The sequence below is a fragment of the Ranitomeya imitator genome, chromosome 1 (assembly GCF_032444005.1).
Source record: "Ranitomeya imitator isolate aRanImi1 chromosome 1, aRanImi1.pri, whole genome shotgun sequence".
NCBI lineage: Eukaryota > Metazoa > Chordata > Amphibia > Anura > Dendrobatidae > Ranitomeya > Ranitomeya imitator.
Window position 1 is genome coordinate 837,140,035 of NC_091282.1, and position 20,876 is coordinate 837,160,910.

The window sequence follows — 20,876 nt, forward strand, 5'->3', positions numbered from 1 at the left end:
AAGTGAAATACAGCACACAGCCATGTTGTCTGCCTTGACAAACGTTCTTGAAAAGAATAGGTTGTTCTAATTAAGTAGAAATAAAAAAAAAATCTCTTCATACATGCATCGAGCATAAAAACCTACAATGCCACAGACCCAAAAATAATCCCCTAGCGAAGTATGTAAAGTCTCAGAAAATGAGTGACCAAGAGGTACCATAAGTACAAACATTTAACCTGAATTGGAGCATTATCCAATTCTGTGTCTGCATTAGAGATGGAGGCTCAAAGAGGGTCAAAAGCCCAAAGCTTACAATATATAAGCATGAAAGGAGGGATTATAAAGATCAAGTGCATAAACAGGGGTATTGGTACGTTCTCCTCCAGAAAAAAACGCACCTGGCTCGTGTTTCGCATCAGTTTTTGTCAGGGGCTACCTGTACGACTCGTTTGTTTCAGTCGGTTCTCGATCTACTTCTAGGACTTGTGATGTAATTGTAGGTCAATTAATGCAGAAATACATCAAATTCTGAAGGGTTCCCAAACTTCCAAGCACCACTGCATAGGGGTATTTGTGCGCTGTTCATCATTTTCCTGGCAGCCTTGTGGGAAGCCTGTAAAGGATTGATCGCCAATGTAAAAGCCATTACTGTCCTTGAGGCTCCAGTTAAGCGCAGTAGAGGGAGCTGGTCTTATTTCCTTTCTGGACATTTTTCACTGTTATTGCAAAATTGTTCTGTGCTGCCACATAACATAATCCTTTCATATCTGTCCAGGCCATAATTTTGCTGTCTTGCACTTCATGGTTTTCTAGGAGCCATGTGTTCTTACAGGGTTCAGGTGGCCCATTGACTATTCAGAGTTTTTTTTGCACCTCTAAACATTCATTCTCTGTGCGATTTCCTGCCTCTTTAGCACTTTCATTTAACCCCTTAGTGACCGGGCCACTTTTTTTTTTTTTTTTTAAATCTGACCAGTGTCACTTTGTGGTAATCACTCTGGAACGCTTCAACGTAACCCAGTGATTCTGAGATGGTTTTTTTTGAATAATGAATTTAGGTTGATATTTTTTTTTTTAGAAAAAAAATCAAACATTCGACATCAAACATTAGACAATGTAAAAAAAAAGTGCAATTTTCAAACTTTGAATGATTATTCCTTCAATCCAGATAGCCATACCACAGAAAAGCATGAATAAATAACTACCGTAATCCCACATGCCTGCTTTTCATCAGCACCGTTTGTAAAATGTTAATTTTATTTTGTTAAATTTACAAAATGTTTTTTTTTTTTTTTTTTTTTTGAAGGACCTAGCCAGGTTTGAAGTAACTTTGGGGGTCGTATATATTGGAAACCCCCTCTCCCCCCGAAAGTGATACCATTTTAAAAACTGCACCCCTCCACATACTGAAAACTGCTGTCAGGTAGTTTATTAACCCCTCAGATGCTTTTTTGGAATTAATGCAAAGTGGCATAACAGAAACCGAAAAGTGTATTTTTACCACTTAAATGTTGGTAACTTCTGAACAGGTTACAACAGCCGGCAGACTCTAAGGCCGCTATTTGCTCGTGAATTGCCATGGCAAACATCAGGACCACACAATCATGATCTCTGGGTGCCGATGAGGTTAAATCGGAAGCCCCCACACTCTGTTAAACATTAATATGTCAATTTTGACAGCAGCATCTAAGGGGTTAAACAGATATGGACTTTGCCAACACTGATTATGGCTGAGGCAGCAAGTTGTCAGCTATAGTGGACAGCCGACAGCTGCTGGATTGTCACCTGTATGAGGATGCTAGTCTCTTATATCTCAGGTCAGTAAAAAGACGTACTGTGGTCATGAAGGGGTTAAGCAATCTATTGCCCATGCCCCCTAATTTTTCTTCAGTGTCTACAGCACTTGCTTTCTGTGGGTCACCCACTCAAATGTTCCTTACCACTTAGTGAGCCTATGACCCCTCCTATGAGGTAGCTAGTCGTATTCTGGGGAAGTATTGTATTAGGACCTCCTTGCCCTTTCTGAAGAATTAGGTTATTAAACACTACCTGTATACGTTGATATTCCCGTGCTCTAATCCTTGAGCACACTGAACACAAATTCACTGCAACAAGATGATGGCCAGTACTCACCCTGTCCCAAGTCACCATCTGTTTTAGTCAATGCAGACATGATGGGGAGGGGGGTCCCTGAATGAATCCCCATTTAATGTCAGATTCTTTGCTTCCCGTTTGTAAAAAAAAAATAATAATAATATTAATAATAATTGTTCAGGTTTCTGATGTTCTCCTGGATGACAAAAAAATAAGCAGAGATGTGGAGCTTATTTCAAAATTGGAGGGAGAGTCTGTTATATTGTGTGTAAATACGGCAATTAACCCCTTAATGACAGCCATTACGTCTTTTAACTGACCTGAGATACAAGAGACTATCATCCCCATACAGGTGACAATCCAGCAGCTGTCGGCTGTACACTATAGCTGACAACTTGCTTTCAACCTGCAAGAACCATAGAGTACAAAATTCCCAATGTATAAAAGATAACAATTTTTATTTCACAAGATTAATGTAACAATAATAAACACTGAATCACAGGTAAGGCATAGGACAAGTGGCGCATGGTGTCAAAAATAAACCATTGTGCGGTTCCACACATTAAAAGTATCAGGTACGGGGTAGATCAAAACACATTCCTAGTATAAAGTATCAATCTAAAGCTATAGACATTGGTCTCCTTGTGCAAGCCAAGGGACCGAGATAATCAATGTGCTAATAAAATGTGCATATAATGAAGAGGTATTCACCCAATCGAATAATTATATATGCAGATAGAAAACTATTTTAAAAATTAGTCTCACAAATCTGTTGTGCAGCAAAGTCAATTCAGTATACATATAAATGCACAGAAGGTAATCTCACCCATAATAGCCTGTGTTTGGTCACGTATAACAATGGACAACAGCCCCAACGCGCGTTTCGCATGGGCTTCCTCGGGGGAGGGGGGCACTTGCTGTATAAGCCATGATAAGTGTTTCCACTGTCCAAATCTGTTTAACCCCTTAGATGCTGCTGTCAATAGTGACTACATTATAAGTGGTTAACAGAGTGTGGGGGCTTCCTCTTTATCCCAATTAGTGCCCTCCGATCATGATTGTGTGGTCCTGATGTTTGCCATGGTAATTCATGACCACATAGCCGGCTGTTGTAACCTGTTCAGAAGTTAGAGGCATTTAGGTGGTAAAAATACACATTTTCATTTCTGTCATGCCACTTTGCATTAATTCCTGAAAATCACCTGAAGGGTTAATAAACTACCTGACAGCAGTTTTCAATATGTCAGGGGGCGCTGTCTCTAAAATATCACTTTTGGGGGTTTCCCAATATATGTGACCCTTAAAGGCACTTCAAACATGGATAGGTCCCTAAAATATACATTTTTTACATTTCCTCGAAAAAATGAAAAATTACTGCTACATTTTTAAACCTCCTAAAATCTCAAAATCACTGGGATTTGTTGAAGCGTTCCAGAGTTATTACCACAAAAATTGACACTGGTCAGATTTGTAAAATTTGGCTCAGTCAACTAAGGGGTTAAAATGCATCATAGTATGTTATGCTTCCAATCATTTGACCATGCTAGGGTGTTGGTGTTGACCTCCATCGTAGCAAAGAAAAACATGTTACACACACACACACACACACACACGACAAAAACAGGTGGCTAAAATCTTGAACCTTCCCATAGATAACTACTTTGGAGCCAAGGTCTGTAAAATACTAAAAATGATACAAAATGAGCTTTTGAATTGAACAATAGCATATTGGAACTCCTTATAATATGTTTTGATTAACCCATAGTCTGCAGATTTTACAATTCTTTTTTGAACTCTGATTATGCCAGTGTCTCATGGTTCACCACACCTTAACCTCATCCTGTTATGTGAGAAGGTTCTCTATCATCATAATGTACATCTAATATAATAGATACATACCACTAATAGAGTTATTAAACTCCACATAGTAAAGAAGCGTTTTAAATTTAAACAAATAACTTTATTAACATGTAAAAACCACATACACTTAAAAAATGCCTCACAATCAAAATTAGTGAAAACCAGACAGAGGTCAGCTCACGAATCGGCAGAACACATACATCTTATGGTATCGTACATATGTCATATGTTACCTCAAAATTGGTAGGGCCACGCAATGTAAATAGTTTTAAAATACCGGTACAGGTAGGGCACTGTCTGCGACTATCAAAAAAATGTCAAAGCACACTGTATACTCCTGTCCCCTTACCACAAATGGAGAGATACAATTACTCCCCCATTTCAAGGGCAATTGCCCAGTGTTAAATCTGGCATGGATAGACCTTATATCCGTATTGAAACGCTAATCCAATCACCAGGGATAGCCCATATAACCTGCATGTATCGCCAGTATCAGTATAAGGAAAGTACAAAGCTGCCAAGAAAATCCCCAGACAAACCCCTATTGCATCTCCCGTACGGCCCACACATGAACACAATCAGGAGATCAGAATCTGATCTCATACATATTACCTCTCGGTGTTTGCCGTAATCCTAGCCTCGTGGCACGCTGAACCTCCGTCAACCCCGACGCGCGTTTCGCATCTGCTTCCTCTTGGGGGCCCCCAAGAGGAAGCAGATGCGAAACGCGCGTTTGTGATTGTGTTCTGATTGTGTTCATGTGTGGGCCGTACGGGAGATGCAATAGGGGTTTGTCTGGGGATTTTCTTGGCAGCTTTGTACTTTCCTTATACTGATACTGGCGATACATGCAGGTTATATGGGCTATCCCTGGTGATTGGATTAGCGTTTCAATACGGATATAAGGTCTATCCATGCCAGATTTAACACTGGGCAATTGCCCTTGAAATGGGGGAGTAATTGTATCTCTCCATTTGTGGTAAGGGGACAGGAGTATACAGTGTGCTTTGACATTTTTTTGATAGTCGCAGACAGTGCCCTACCTGTACCGGTTTTTAAAACTATTTACATTGCGTGGCCCTACCAATTTTGAGGTAACATATGACATATGTACGATACCATAAGATGTATGTGTTCTGCCGATTCGTGAGCTGACCTCTGTCTGCTTTTCACTAATTTTGATTGTGAGGCATTTTTTAAGTGTATGTGGTTTTTACATGTTAATAAAGTTATTTGTTTAAATTTAAAACGCTTCTTTACTATGTGGAGTTTAATAACTCTATTAGTGGTATGTATCTAGTATCTTTGGAGTGTTGCCCATCCTGGTTGTAGGGGAAATGGGCTGGTGCTTTGTGCTTACTAATCTAATATAATAGATACGGTATATATCAGATGGATAGGTTTCAGCCTTGCACACATTTCCAAACTGCTTGAGATAGATATGTCTGTTTCTTTTCTTTATCTTTTTTTTTTTTAATTTCCATTGAGATTAAAGGGAATCTCTCAACAGGATATTATACCCCTCACCCCCCATACTATATCAGCATGTAGCGTCTTGAAAAACAAGTCAAGCAATATCTTTATATAGCCAGTAGGTTTCTCAGTTACTGAGAATTCAGGGTATGAATTGATATGTATATGGATATATTAGATTTTTACGCCTCTGTCACTCCAGCTCTATTCCCTGCCCTGTGCTGCGTCCGCCTGCTTCACTGATGACTCTGTTACCTAATGTCGCACAACACAGAGGCTGTCAGTCAAGAAGAATAGGGTGGGGAATAGAGCTGGAGTGACAGAGGCTTCAGAGCTACAGCATCATTTACATATCAATTCATACCCTAACTTCTCCTTAACGGAGGAGCATACTGGCCATGTAAAGGTGTTGCTGGACTTGTCTGTGAAGGAGCTACATATACAAATAATTTGAGGGGGGGGGGGGAAGGAATCCTTCTGACAGATTCCATTTAAACAATAAAAACATCAACAAAACCTCACGTATCTCACAATGAGTCATTGGGTTATGTGTGTCACCTTTTGGCGTCTTCATGAATGGAAGCCGTTTGACTAATTGATATAGTGCATGTTCACACATTGAATGTTTTACCTTCACATTAGTATGGGTCAAATTCACATGTAATGCATGCAGATTTGATAATGGACTTGCTGCAGTGAAGTATCGGTGTGTGGCTTCAAATGTTCCACCTGTCAATCCCTAACAAAGTATTTTTGTGTTCCTGAGGTAAATTACATTGTTGGTAGGTTTGATGCAAAGTGATCTAGGATCATACCCTGCTCATAGATATCTTACAGTTGTATATTGTTAGCTTGGATCTACGTGAAATGCACTAATTTTATGTATTTATTTTTTATACTTTCAAACTAATGTGAAAAATCAATGTTGTTTAAGGTTCCTGTATTCTGACGAGGTTCAGATTGGACCAGAGACCGTCATGACTACTCTGTACACCGCTAAGAAATACGCAGTGCCAGCCCTGGAGGCGCACTGTGTAGAGTTTCTGAAGAAGAACCTTCGTGCTGACAATGCTTTCATGTTACTTACTCAGGTATGTGCAACATACAGCCAGTGTTTGGGGTCTACGGGCATAAATGTTCTGAATTCATGTACTTCTGTCACTTGTAGGAGGCAACTTTGGCTTTTCTCAGTTTTTAATCCCCTCCTATTGTGTCCTGTTTATCTTTTTTCAGGCTCGCTTATTTGATGAACCTCAGCTAGCAAGCCTCTGCTTGGAAAACATAGATAAAAATACTTCAGATGCCCTGAATGCAGAAGGTTTTACAGATATTGATCTAGGTATTGTGTTCATAGATTATAAGCACTTTTTTTTTTTTATTTGACTAATGTCTTGTAAGTGCCATACATAGAATACACACAATTTGCCATTTCTTTTGATTGCAGGCATGTGCACGCAATGTTTTTTAGCTGCCTGACGAGGTATGCTAGAATGACGTGTTTTCAAGTACAAGCCGGCGGTTTTTCCTTAAGCGTCTTTTTCTTAACGACCGACCCCCAACCCCCACCCCATGTGATTTATACAGTAGTATGAGGTTTCTAAGCAGACGCCTCGTGAAGTGTGGTGAGCAACCATAAGGTGTTATCTGAGCATGCCCGTGTGCTAACCAAGTGCCTTCGGTGTGCCACCTTATCCAAGCACTACTCGTGAAGAATGGTTGTTTTGGTTTTGGCCACATAATAGCTTTTGAAGCCTGAAGCAGTTAAAAGACAGAACATATGCACAGTAAATCATTTTACTTCATGTGGTGCTCTGCTTATAGTCATCTGAGTGGGATTATGACAGGTCACTGATCCTTCAGTTACCTGCCCCCTATTTTACATACTGCGTAGTAGCGTCTATCGCGTTCCGAGTTATGCTACTGTGCAGGAGCGGCCGGCGCAATTTTACGAATTTTGATTTTTCTGAAAAAAACATCCCTAAATAAAATGAATATATGGATATTATAAATCTGATCATGCTACAGCACAAGAGCCACCGCCTGCAAGATGAATGTAAAAAAAAAATTTTTTCTCTTTGCCACGACAGCACCCACTTGAGAGAGGGGATCCGCCCCTAGGAACAGGAAACCCTATGAAGAGATAAAAGGGGCGTCCCCCTCGCTCCCACAGTTGGTTTCCTGTTCCTAAGGGAACTCGTGGACGAGAGGATACCTGGCCTAGACACAGCGGAAGGTAAGTATGTAGTGTTTTTTTTTTTTTTACTTTTACGCTGGTAACCAGGGTAAACATCAGGTTACTAAGCGCGGCCCTGCGCTTAGTAACCCGATGTTTACCCTGGTTACCGGCATAGTTGGTCGCTGGAGAGCTGTCTGTGTGACAGCTCTCCAGCGACCAAACAGAGACGCTGCAGCGTCGCTTAGTGTGACGGTACCATAAAAGGAGACCTCTCCAGAGATAAGCTAATCTGTTCTTTACCCCTGATCAGAGGCTCTACAGCATTCCTGGCGGATTCATCTGCTGACTCTATTCGGTTAGCAGCCAAATCAGCGGGCTTAACCAACGCGACACGTCGAGCCCTTTGGCTAAAGGGTTGGAAAGGAGATGCGCAAACAAAATTAAAGCTATGTGGTCTTCCATGCCAGGGTGAGTACCTGTTTGGTACAAAACTAGAGGAAATCCTGACCAAAGCGGGTGAGAGGAAAAAGGGATTCCCTAATAATTATTTTCCATCTTATAGGAGAGCATTCCGGAAGCCCGTTTTTAATAAGAGAAAGGATTTTAGAAACCATGACCGCTGGGCCAATTAAGATACCAACCAAAAAGGTTTTTGTTTTTTTTCGGGAAAATGCCAATTTAAAATGGAAGACAAACCACGTTAGGACAGATCTCCACACAATGACGTATAGTAACCTTCAACTCTTGGGCAATTAGCCTCATAATTTTAGGCCTAAAATTTAAATTTGCCCGAGTCTCTCAGGACTCATTCCTGTTGACTTCTTTAAAGTCTCAGGAATAAAGAGAAGGAGGGACTGACAGCACTCACTCCATGGGGCGCCCGTTCTATGTCCAGGGAACCATCCCGGATATCCAGACAACACCCGGTTGGAGCGCTGTTCATCTATTTTGAAACTTCTTTAAAGTCTCAATCTCAACAACAGTTTTTGGAGCAGGAAATTATAAATCTCCTATCCAAAAGAGTATTAGTAGAAGTCCCGTTTCATCAGAGGGGAAAGGGATTTTACTCCCCTTTGTTTTTGGTTCCAAAACCAGATGGGTCATATAGAACTATAATAAATCTTAAAAAATTGAATATCTTTTTAGAAAACCAAACCTTCAAGATGGAGTCTTATCAGATCCACTGTAAAACTTCTGTTTCCCGGGTGCTTCATGGTAGTCCTCCACTTAAAAGATGCGTATTACCATCTACCAATTTATATCGAACATCAGAAGTATCTGCGTGTGGCAATCATGATGAAGGGGCAAATACGTGATTTTCAATATACAGCAATGCCCTTTGGACTGTCAATAGCTCCCAGAGTCACCCAAATTAATGTCCGAAGTAATGTCATACTTAAGATTAAAAGATACCCTCCTAGTTCCATACTTAGATGACTTTCTAGAGTTGGGAAAGTCCCCTTCACAATGTCAACAGCGCCTGTTTGATACGATTTCATCCCTACAGGAAATGGGATGGTTGATTAACTGGGGAAAAATGCAGATTGTCTCCTTTACATCATGCATTCCGGCGGTTCCATGGGCTCAACTCCATACTAGACGGTTGCAGTATAAAATATTACAGGAAGAAGAGAAATTAAAAGGCCATTTAGGTAGCCGTCTATACCTTCCATTAAATGTAATAGAATCCCTGTCCTGGTTGTTTAGAGCCGAATCACCTTGTGGGTGGGGTCCCTTGGGTAGTTAAACCTTCAAAAACAATTTTTACTGATGCCAGTCCTAGTGGTTGGGGAGCACATCTAGAAGACCAGATAGTTCAAGGGCAATGGTCTATTAGTAAGTCAAACAATTCATCTAATGAAAGGGAACTAAAAGCAGTCTATCATACCATATGTAAATTCCTTCTGCAGTTACACGGAACTCACACAAGAATACTTTCAGACAACATGACATCTGTCGCATACATAAATCATCAAGGAGGAACGAGATCAGGAGCTCTCATGTCTATAACAGACGACATCCTATCTATGGCCGAGATACATCTTCTATCTTTGTCAGCACTGCATGTCAGAGGAGTGGACAATTCAAAGACAGATTTTCTCAGCCGTCACACTCTCCACCAAGGAGAGTGGGTACTCAGTCGTCGTATCTTCACAATGATCGCCAAGAAATGGGGCACTCCCGAAATAGACCTTTTTGCAACAAGAAACAGACAAGTCAAAAAGTTCGCTTTATTGTTCCGTTGACATTCCGGCAAGCATATGCATTTCCTCCATTAATACTCCTTCCAACCGTAATCCGGAAGATGAGGACAGAGCAAACATAATCCTAATAGCACCATTTTGGCCCAAGAGACCATGGTTTTCCTGGCTCAGAGCCATGTCAGTCTCAGATCCATGGATTCTTCCAGAGATTCCTGACCTCCTCTTCCAGGGTCCCTTCAACCACCCTCATGTGAAGGGCCTACGGTTGACAGCCTGGAATTTGAAAGACAGCTACTAAAGCTAAGAGGCTTTTCAGAAAAATTGATTGATACTCTTCTAGTAAGTAGAAAAAGAACAACTATATGTAAGAGTATGGAAAAAATGTCTTACCTTCTACCCAGCAGCTCTGTCAAAAAAAATTCCCATTTCCGCTATCTTAGAATTTCTCCAGAGAGGGTGTGACTTAGGCCTATCAGTCAGTACTTTAAAAGGTACAGGTTTCTGCTCTAGGAGCCTTATATAGTCACAATATTGCCAGAGACGGGTGGATATCCTGATTTATTTCAGCATGCTAAAGGTCAGAACCAGTCCAAATTCCCCATATACCAACGTGGGATCTTAATCTAGTTCTAGAGGCCCAAACAGGGGACCCGTTCGAGCCACTACACTCGGCCCCCATAAAATGTCTCCCTTAAATCAGCTTTCGTTGCCGTAGTATCAGCGAGAAGAGTAAGTGACATCCAGGCATTGTCAATAGATCCTCACTTTCTGTCAATATTCCAGGATAGAATTGTCCTAAAAACAGACCCTTCTTATTTACCTAAAGTAGGTTCCAAATTCCATACATCTCAAGAAATCTTCCTTCCTTCCTTCCTTCCCCTGTAAATCAGGAAGAGGACAAATGCCATACACTAGATGTAAGAAGGGCCATAATAGCTTACCTAGACAGAACTAGCCCCTGGAGGAAGAGCAGGGCTCTTTGTTTCCTTCCAGGGCCATAAAAAAGGTTCTGGTGTCACGATGAACACGTTATCCCTGTGGACTCGGGACGCAATTTGCCTGGCTTATTCATCAAAAGGGGAGAATCCGCCTGAAACCGTAAAGGCACACTCTGCCCAGGCGATGACTTCATCCTGGGCTGAGAGCGGAGGTCCCAATAGAACTGATATGTAAGGCCGCAACTTGGTCTTCTCCTACTACCTTTTATAGTCACTATAGATTGGACTTATCTTCCTCATCTGACTTCTCTTTCGGTAGATCAGTTCTTAGCACAGTGATCCCTCCCAAATGACTATCTCTGAAAGTCTCTCAAGTGGGTGCTGTCGTGGCAAAGAGAAAAAAACTGATTACTTACCGGTAATACTTTTATAGAGCCACGACAGCACCCCTTCACTTCCCTCCCTAATAGTTATTCTCTCATAAGAGCACTGATAAGGGTGAATGGTTCTTGTAGTTAGCCATACTTAAGTTAACTAAAGATAGATAAAGATATTGGATTGCCTACTAAAACTGCTGGGCGGTTCCTCGCAATCACTGTAACCCAACTGTGGGAACGAGGGGGACAGCCCTTTTCATCTCTCCATAGGGTTTCCTATTCCTAGGTCCGGATCCCCTCTCTCAAGTGGGTGCTGTCGTGGCTCTATAAAAGAGTATTACCGGTAAGTAATCCGTTTTTTTTTTTTTTACATATTATATTCAATATGTAAAATGGGGGGCAGGTCAATGAGGGATCAGTGAACTCTCATAAGTCATACAGATGAATATGTAAGCAGAACACCACATGAAGACCCCCACAGGCTGCCCCGGAGCACGAGCATATCATTAATCTGTATTTGCAGTTATCAGTTAAACAACCACCACAAAACGGATTTCATCACCCAGGTATCATTGTAATCAGTATAAGGGGCCTGACCTGACACTGTGTGTAGGTTACTGAGCACAATCCGGGTGCCATGTTCCCTTTCATTAAGAATCGTATGATTTTGATGTAAAGAAAAATTGTCTGGAAAACCTCATTCATGCCTACAAGCCTGTTGAAGGTGAGAATATTAGCACATGTTTTACAACTAGATTGCTTGGGACGTGAGTACTTATAGTTGCATTGTTTTTTACTTACAAAGTACGGTGTCTTTTTGATGGTATAGGCCTCAAGGTTGTCTGAGATAGACCTACCCATTCACTCCAAAAGTTGCTCTCATTTAGCTTTGCTTAGCAGACAAGTGTATAATTATGCTAATCAATAAATCTTTTCATTAGTACCACAGAAAAGGAGAAGGCATTGTCCAGCTTCATCCAAGATTTAAATCACAATTTTGTTAAATTCCAGGTAAAATCCATAGCCGTGCAGCCATAGTAAGCAGCCAGCGCGTTTCTAAAGCCACTTGCAATTTTAATGTCCTAATGTCACTCGGAGCAGTACTTAAACGGAAATGTTATTTAGCATACCCAAACACTAAACACACGTGTAGTATAAATGGCAAGTAATTTTAATTCTTATTTCATAAATTCTATAGGACACAGGAAATTAAGCAACTTTGTAATATCTTATCAGAGAAATCTGCTTCTTTCTACTGAACTGATCTTTCAATCTCAATTCATAGATGAAATTGGTCTTCCGAAAACAAAGATTTTCCCATACCTTTAACCCCTTCACCCCAAAGCCTGCTTTCACCTAAGTGACAGGGCCAATTGTTACAATTCTGACCACTAGGGTTGAGCGACCTTGACCTTTTTGGAGTCGAGCCGTGTTTCGCAAAACCCGACTATCTTAAAAGTCGAGTCGAGTGGAATCGGCCGATTATCGCGAAAAGTCTGGTATCGACCGAAACACGAAACCCAATGCAAGTCAATGGGGGAGCATAGTCGGCAGTGAGTGGAGGACAGGAAAACACCTACACTGCCCATTTTAAAGGCAAAAACATCCATTCTTGTTACAGAAGCTTGTCAATCGTAATTTAGCTTATAATAATTGGAAGGCATTTGAAATTGGGGGTCATTTGGCTAAAGTTGTGGGGGGTAGGGCTGGTTCAAGTAATTAGTGGGCCCAGTAAATCTGGACCACATCACGGCAGTGGAGCAGGGAGAGGTAAGTATTTCAACTTTGCAAGTGCTGTGATCCTGAGCAAGCAGGGGGGGGCCCAGTCGTTGGCATTGGCACTGGCACAGGGCCCCTCAAACTACAGCGGTGTGTTTGCACGGCGGGGGCGCCTCCCACCGGCAGCAACACTTTTGCGTACTATGAGAGGCCCTGTGCCAGTGACGTCGCCAACTAGTATTCCTCCCCCCACCTGATGAAGGAACCTGCACTTTCATCTGCACCTTCCTCTTTGTCCCCGTGTAAGGTGGTATGGTATGCGGGAAGGAGGACCTGACTTTCAGCAGGGTCACAATCTTGCAGTGTAGCGTGCACGGGAAATGTTGCGTTATGGGTCAATGTACCAGCAGACTCCTCTATCACTGGCTGGGCAATGGGCAGGATGAGGAAGAAACACAGATATAGGCCCAAAGAATAAAGTGGGCTAAATGCAGTTCAAAATTGGTAACACAGGACTAATCAGGGGGCATTGCAGTGGAGGACAACTGGAATGAGAGGCTGACACAGAGAGTAGGCCCAAATCAGTAAGTAGTCGAAATGCAGTTCAAAATTGGCAACAGTAGTAAACAGGCGGCACAGCTTTGTTCAGTGGAGGAGAACAGCAAGGAGTGGCAGACACCGATAGTAGGCCCCAACCCAACTAGTAGGCCAAATGCAGTCTAATATTAACAACTACTTAACGAGAGCCTGAAAATGGGATTTCAGGACAGGAAACCAGGAGAACAGCAAGGAGCGGCAGACACTGTTAGTAGGCCCCAAACCAACTAGTACGCCAAATGCATTTGTTCCATTTAAGCACTATTTAACAAGAGCCTGAAGATAGAAGCTTAGGAAAGGCAACCTGGAGAACACCTTGGAGCGGAAGACACCGTCTCTACACCCCATACCCAATTTTTAGGCCTAATGCAGTGTAGTTTTCACCAACTACTAAACGAGAGTAAGAAGATTGAAGCATTGTGGACTAAACATGGGGAACACCTTGGAGTGTAACACACCGTCTCTCTACACCCCATACCAAATTTGTAGGCCTAATGCAGTGTAGTTTTCACCAACTACTAAACGAGAGTAGGAAGATCGAAGCAATGTGGACGAAACATGGGGAACACCTTGGAGTGTAACACACCGTCTCTCTACACCCCATACCAAATTTGTAGGCCTAATGCAGTGTAGTTTGCAACAACTACTAAACGAGAGTAGGAAGATCGAAGCAATGTGGACAAAACCTGGGGCACACCTTGGGGCGGCAGACACCGTTAGTAGGCCCTACCAAAGTTGTAGCCCCAATGCAGTTTTAAAATTCCTAGAGGCTGAAAACAAGACTATTGACGCTCTGCTTTTTTCAAAGGAAGACAGCTGTATTGAGTGGTGCAGACAGACACAGGTAGTAGGCCTTAAACCAAAAATGTGGCTCACTGCAGTTTAAAAAAGGTTACAGGGGTACACAGGCAGCATTGCTCTGGGCAGTGGAGGACAATTTCAATAGTGGACCGCAGACAGACTTTGTACGCCTACTATTAAAAAAAGGATGCTCTATGCAATTAAAAATAGGTTCCAGGGGTACATGGGCAGCAGTGGTCTGGTCAGTGGAGGAGTAGTAGAAAGAACGGGCCGCAGACAGGCTTCGAAGGCCTAACATAATAAAATTGGGCTGTAGGCACTTTATAATTGGTTCCAGGGGTACACGGGCAGCAGTGGTCTGGTCAGTGGAGGCCTAGTGGAAGGAGGGACCGCAGACAGGCTTCGAAGGCCTAACATAATAAAATTGGGCTGGCTGTAGGCAATTTAAAATTGGTTCCAGGGGTACACAGGCAGCAGTGGTATGGTCAGTGGAGGCCTAGTGGAAGGAGGGACCACAGACAGGCTTCGAAGGCCTAACATAATAAAATTGGACTGGCTGTAGGCAATTTAAAATTGGTTCCAGGGGTACACGGGCAGCAGTGGTCTGGTCAGCGGAGGCCGATTGTAATGAGTGTCTGCCAGTTAGTAGTCCAAAACAATAAATAAATGTGAATGTCTCGCATTAAAACAAAACGAAAACACTAAAGGGTGCAATCATTAGGTACAGGGGTGGGATCCTCTGCGTAGTTTCAGACCTACTAATTTGGCGCAAAGTATTTACTTTGGTAAATAGAGGACACTGCCCCTGACTATGTTAAGTACCATCATACATGTCAACACAATGGTATTGTCAGTGGCAGGAATGGAAGGATGTCAGCGCATAGACTAAACATTGGTGGAAGTGGTAGAGCAATGTTTGACCTGGGGGTGAGTGAACTCTCTTGTGGCCGGCGGTACAGGCCCAGGGCCCCTCATGTTACAACAGTGTGTCTGACGTTGGGTGCGCACCACCACCGCCAGAGACACTTTATTGTACTATGAGGGACCCAGTGGCAGTGCTGTCGACCAAAAGCGGGCACACCCACCTCTTCAGACAAACAGCACTCTCACGGGTGCTTGCGCCAAGTCGCGATACCACGGCCCCGTGTGGGGAGTTTGGCCATTTAGGGAGGTGTAAACATGTCGTATGCTGGACAATCAGCTGCAGCAAATTAAGACATTAGAAAAGTAATTCACAGTAGTCCACAGGCAAGAGCTTTTCATAGGAAAGCTAGGTGTCGGCCGGGCAAGGTGGGGCAAAAGAATTCGAAATCCAGTTGTGGTTCATTTTAATGAATGTTAGATCATCAACATTTTGGGTAGCCAGACGAGTCCTTTTTTCGGTTAATATTGAACCTGCAGCACTGAATACTCTTTCTGATAGGACACTAGCTGCCGGGCAAGCAAGCTCCTGCAATGCATATTCTGCCAATTCTGGCCAGGTGTCTAATTTTGATGCCCAGTAATCAAATGGGAATGACGGTTGAGGGAGAACATCGATAAGGGATGAAAAATAGTTTGTAACCATACTGGACAAATGTTGTCTCCTGTCACTTTCAATTGATGCAGCAGTACCTGTCCTGTCTGCGGTCATAGCAAAATCACTCCACAACCTGGTCAGAAAACCCCTCTGTCCAACGCCACTTCTGATGTGTGCACCCCTAACACTCCTGGTCTGCTGCCCCCTGGAGCTCGTGTGAGAACGATCACGGGCGCTGTGTGCTGGGAATGCCTGAAGCAAACGGTCAACAAGAGTTGATTGTTTGGTTGCTAATATTAGTTCCAAGTTCTCATGTGGCATAATATTTTGCAATTTGCCTTTATAGCGAGGATCAAGGAGGCAGGCCAACCAGTAATCGTCATCGTTCATCATTTTAGTAATGCGTGTGTCCCTTTTTGAGGGTACGTAAGGCATAATCCGCCATGTGGGCCAAAGTTCCAGTTGTCAAATCTGCGGTTGTGATTGGTTGAGGGGCAGTTTCAGGCAAATCTACGTCACTTGTGTCCCTCAAAAAACCAGAACCCGGCCTTGCCACGCAACCAATTTCCAGTGCCCCCAGGAAAGCTTCCTCATTAAAAATATACTCATCCCCATCATCCTCCTCGTCCTCCACCTCCTCTTCGCCCGCTACCTCGTCCTGTACACTGCCCTGACCAGACAATGGCTGACTGTCATCAAGGCTTTCCTCTTCCTCTGGTGCAGACGCCTGATCCTTTATGTGCGTCAAACTTTGCATCAGCAGACACATTAGGGGGATGCTCATGCTTATTATGGCGTTGTCTGCACTAACCAGCCGTGTGCATTCCTCAAAACACTGAAGGACTTGACACATGTCTTGTATTTTCGACCACTGCACACCTGACAACTCCATGTCTGCCATCCTACTGCCTGCCCGTGTATGTGTATCCTCCCACAAAAACATAACAGCCCGCCTCTGTTCGCACAGTCTCTGAAGCATGTGCAGTGTTGAGTTCCACCTTGTTGCAACGTCTATGATTAGGTGATGCTGGGGAAGGTTCAAAGACCGCTGATAGGTCTGCATACGGCTGGAGTGTATAGGCGAACGGCGGATATGTGAGCAAAGTCCACGCACTTTGAGGAGCAGGTCGGAGAACCCAGGATAAGTTTTCAATAAGCACTGCACCACCAGGTTTAAGGTGTGAGCCAGGCAAGGAATGTGTTTCAGTTGGGAAAGGGAGATGGCAGCCATGAAATTCCTTCCGTTATCACTCACTACCTTGCCTGCCTCAAGATCTACTGTGCCCAGCAACGACTGCGTTTCTTGCTGCAAGAACTCGGACAGAACTTCCGCGGTGTGTCTGTTGTCGCCCAAACACTTCATAGCCAATACAGCCTGCTGACGCTTGCCAGTAGCTGGCCCATAATGGGACAACTGGTGTGCAACAGTGACAGCTGCCGATGGAGTGGTTGGGCGACTGCGGTCTGTGGAAGAGCTCTCGCTTCTGCAGGAGGAGGAGGGGGTGCGAACGCCTACAGCCAACTGTTTCCTAGACCGTGGGCTAGGCACAACTGTCCCGAAATTGATGTCCCCTGTGGACCCTGCATCCACCACATTCACCCAGTGTGCCGTGATGGACACGTAACGTCCCTGGCCATGCCTACTGGTCCATGCATCTGTAGTCAGGTGCACCTTTGTACTCACAGATTGCCTGAGTGCATGGACGATGCGCTGTTTAACATGCTGGTGCAGGGCTGGGATGGCTTTTCTCGAAAAAAAGTGTCGACTGGGTAGCTCGTAGCGTGGTTCAGCGTAGTCCATCAGGGCTTTGAAAGCTTCGCTTTCAACTAACCGGTAGGGCATCATCTCTAACGAGATTAGTCTAGCTATGTGGGCGTTAAAACCCTGTGTACGCGGATGCGAGGATAAGTACTTCCTTTATCTAACCAGAGTCTCATGTAGGGTGGGCTGGACTGGAGAGCTGGAGATCGTGGAACTAGCGGGTGTGCCGGTGGACATGGCAGACTGAGAGACGGTTGGAGACGGTATTGTTTCCGCCGGTGCCCTAGATGCAGTATTTCCTCCTACAAAACTGGTGATTCCCTGACCATGACTGCTTTGGGCTGGCAAAGAAACCTGCACAGATACTGCCGGTGGTGCGGAAAATGGTGGCCTTACAGTGACGGAAGGGATGTTGCGTTGCTGACTAGCTTCATTGGCCGAGGGTGCTACAACCTTAAGGGACGTTTGGTAGTTAGTCCAGGCTTGCAAATGCATGGTGGTTAAATGTCTATGCATGCAACTTGTATTGAGACATTTCAGATTCTGACCTCTGCTTAAGGTAGTTGAACATTTTTGACAGATGACTTTGCGCTGATCAATTGGATGTTGTTTAAAAAAAATGCCAGACTGCACTCTTCCTAGCTTTGGATCCCTTTTCAGGAATTGCAGACTGAGCTTTAACCGGATGGCCACGCTGTCCTCCAACAGGTTTTGGCTTTGCCACGCGTTTTGGGCCAGATACGGGCCCGGCAGATGGAACCTGTTGCGATGTTGATGCCTACTGCGGCCCCTCCTCCACCTCCGCTTCAGAACTACTGCCGCCTGCACCCTGTTCCCCCAATGGCTGCCAATCGGGGTCAACAACTGGGTCATCTATAACCTCCTCTTCTAGCTCGTGTGCAACTTTGTCTGTGTCACCGTGTCGGTCGGTGGTATAGCGTTCGTGACGGGGCAACATAGTCTCATCAGGGTCTGATTGTGGATCAGTACCCTGAGAGGGCAATGTTGTGGTCTGAGTCAAAGGACTAGCATAGTAGTCTGGCTGTGGCTGTGCATCAGTGCACTCCATGTCAGAATCTACTTGTAATGCTCATGGCCTGTTAACTGTTTCACTTTCTAAGCCAGGGACGGTATGTGTAAAGAGCTCCATGGAGTAACCCGTTGTGTCGCCTGCTGCATCCTTCTCTCTTGTTGTTGTTTTTGCTGAAGAGGACAAGGAAGCGACTTGTCCCTGACCGTGAACATCCACAAATGACGCGCTGCTTTTACATTTACCAGTTTCAGAAGAGGAGGCAAAAGAGCTAGAGGCTGAGTCAGCAAGGTAAGCCAAAACTTGCTGTTGCTGCTCCGGCTTTAAAAGCGGTTTTCCTACTCCCAGAAAAGAGAGCGTTCGAGGCCTTGTGTAGCCAGACAACGAACCTGGCTCCACAGCTCCAGACTTAGGTGGAATATTTTTTTTCCCACGACCACCTGATGCTCCACTACCATCATTACCAGCTGACAATGAACGCCCCCGGCCACGACCTCTTCCACCAGACTTCCTCATTGTTTTAAAAACTTAACCAAAGTAACTTTATTTATTGCTGTCAAACAACTTACACGGTGAGCTATAACTTCAGTATGATTTCGATATCCCTTTACAGGTTGGTGAGACCGCAAGGAAAATCAGGCACAATGTTACACACTCTGTTTTCTGTGGCACCAAATCAGAGAGATGCCACACACGCAGGACTGTCACTCAAGCACAAATGTCAATATTAATCTCCCACAGTATTTTTTTTTTTTCAGGGAGAATTTAGAAACCAAATTAAAAAAAATAGCCTTTCTATGGCCCAGTGCCCACTATTTGAGAGAGAGAGATGGCACACACAAGAGTCAGGAGTGGCACGCAAGCCCAAAGGCCAATATTTATCTCCCACTGATTGATTTTTTTGATTTTTTTCAGGTAGAATTTAGAAAGCAAATCAACAAAAAAAATAAATAGGCTTTCTATGGCCCACTATGTGAGAGATGGCACACACAGGGATGGCACTCTAGCAGAAATGCCTATCTTAATCTCCCACAAAAAAAAAAAAGGGACTGTCCTACAATTACTATCTCCCTGCAGTAATCTCAGCCAGGTATGGCAGGCAGCAATAAGGAGTGGACTGATGCACAAATGAAATAAAAAGTGTGGACAAACAAAAAAGATAGCTGTGCAGAAAGGAAGGAACAAGAGGATTTGTGCTTTGAAAAAAGCAGTTGGTTTGCACAGCGGCGTACACACAGCAATGCAGCTATCAGGGAGCCTTCTAGGGCAGCCCAATGAGCTACAGCGCTGAGAAAAAAAAAAAATGTAGCCTCCACTGTCCCTGCAAACCGAAGGTTGTGTTGGACAGTGGAAATCGCTACAGCACAAGCGGTTTGGTGGTTAATGGACCCTGCCTAACGCTATCCCTGCTTCTGACGAAGCAGCAGCAACCTCTCCCTAAGCTCAGATCAGCAGCAGTAAGATGGCGGTCGGCGGGAACGCCTCTTTTTAGCCCCTGTGACGCCGCAGACAGCAAAGCCAATCACTGCAATGCCCTTCTCTAAGATGGTGGGGACCAGGACCTATGTCATCACGCTGCCCACACTCTGCGTTCACCTTCATTGGCTGAGAAATGGCGCTTTTAGCGTCATTGAAACGCGACTTTGGCGCGAAAGTCGCGTACCGCATGGCCGACCCCACACAGGGGTCGGATCGGGTTTCATGAAACCCGACTTTGCCAAAAGTCGGCGACTTTTGGAAATGAACGACCTGTTTCGCTCAACCCTACTGACCACTGTCACTTTATGAGGTCATAACTCTGAAACGCTTCAACGGATCCTGGTGATTCTGACACTGTTTTCTCGTGACATATTGTACTTCATGATGGTGGTAAAACTTCTTTGATATGACTTGCATTTATTTGTGAAAAAAACAAAAATTTGTCGGAAATTATGAAAATTTAGCAATTTTCAAACTCTTAGTTTTTATGCCCTTAAATTAGAGAGTTATATCACATAATATAGTTAATAAACAACATTTCCCACATGTCTGCTTTACATCAGCACAATTTTGGAAACTTATTTTTTTTTTTGTTAGGGAGTTATAAGGGTTAAAAGTTGCCCAGCGATTTCTCATTTTTGCAACAAAATTTGCAAAACCATTTTTTTTACGGACCACCTCACACTTGAAGTGACTTTGAGGGGTCTATATGACAGAAAATGCCCAAAAGTGACACCATTCTAAAAACTGCACCCCTCAAGGTACTCAAAACCACATTCAAAAAGTTTATTAACCCTTCAGGTGCTTCACAGGAATTTTTTGAATGTTTAAAAAAATTGAACATTTAACTTTTTTTCACAAAATT

The 20,876-nt window shown here is 43.6% G+C and overlaps 1 protein-coding gene across 2 annotated transcripts in view; it reads left to right on the forward strand.

Moving 5' to 3' along the window:
• BTBD2 (BTB domain containing 2) overlaps positions 1 to 20,876 on the forward strand; it is a 133,397-nt gene that overhangs the window by 61,190 nt on the left and 51,331 nt on the right. For both annotated transcript variants that reach the window (XM_069740649.1, XM_069740647.1), the window contains 2 exons: positions 6,344 to 6,500; positions 6,643 to 6,748. In XM_069740649.1, coding sequence (XP_069596750.1) covers positions 6,344 to 6,500; positions 6,643 to 6,748 — 263 coding nt within the window. The remainder of the gene's footprint in view (positions 1 to 6,343; positions 6,501 to 6,642; positions 6,749 to 20,876) is intronic.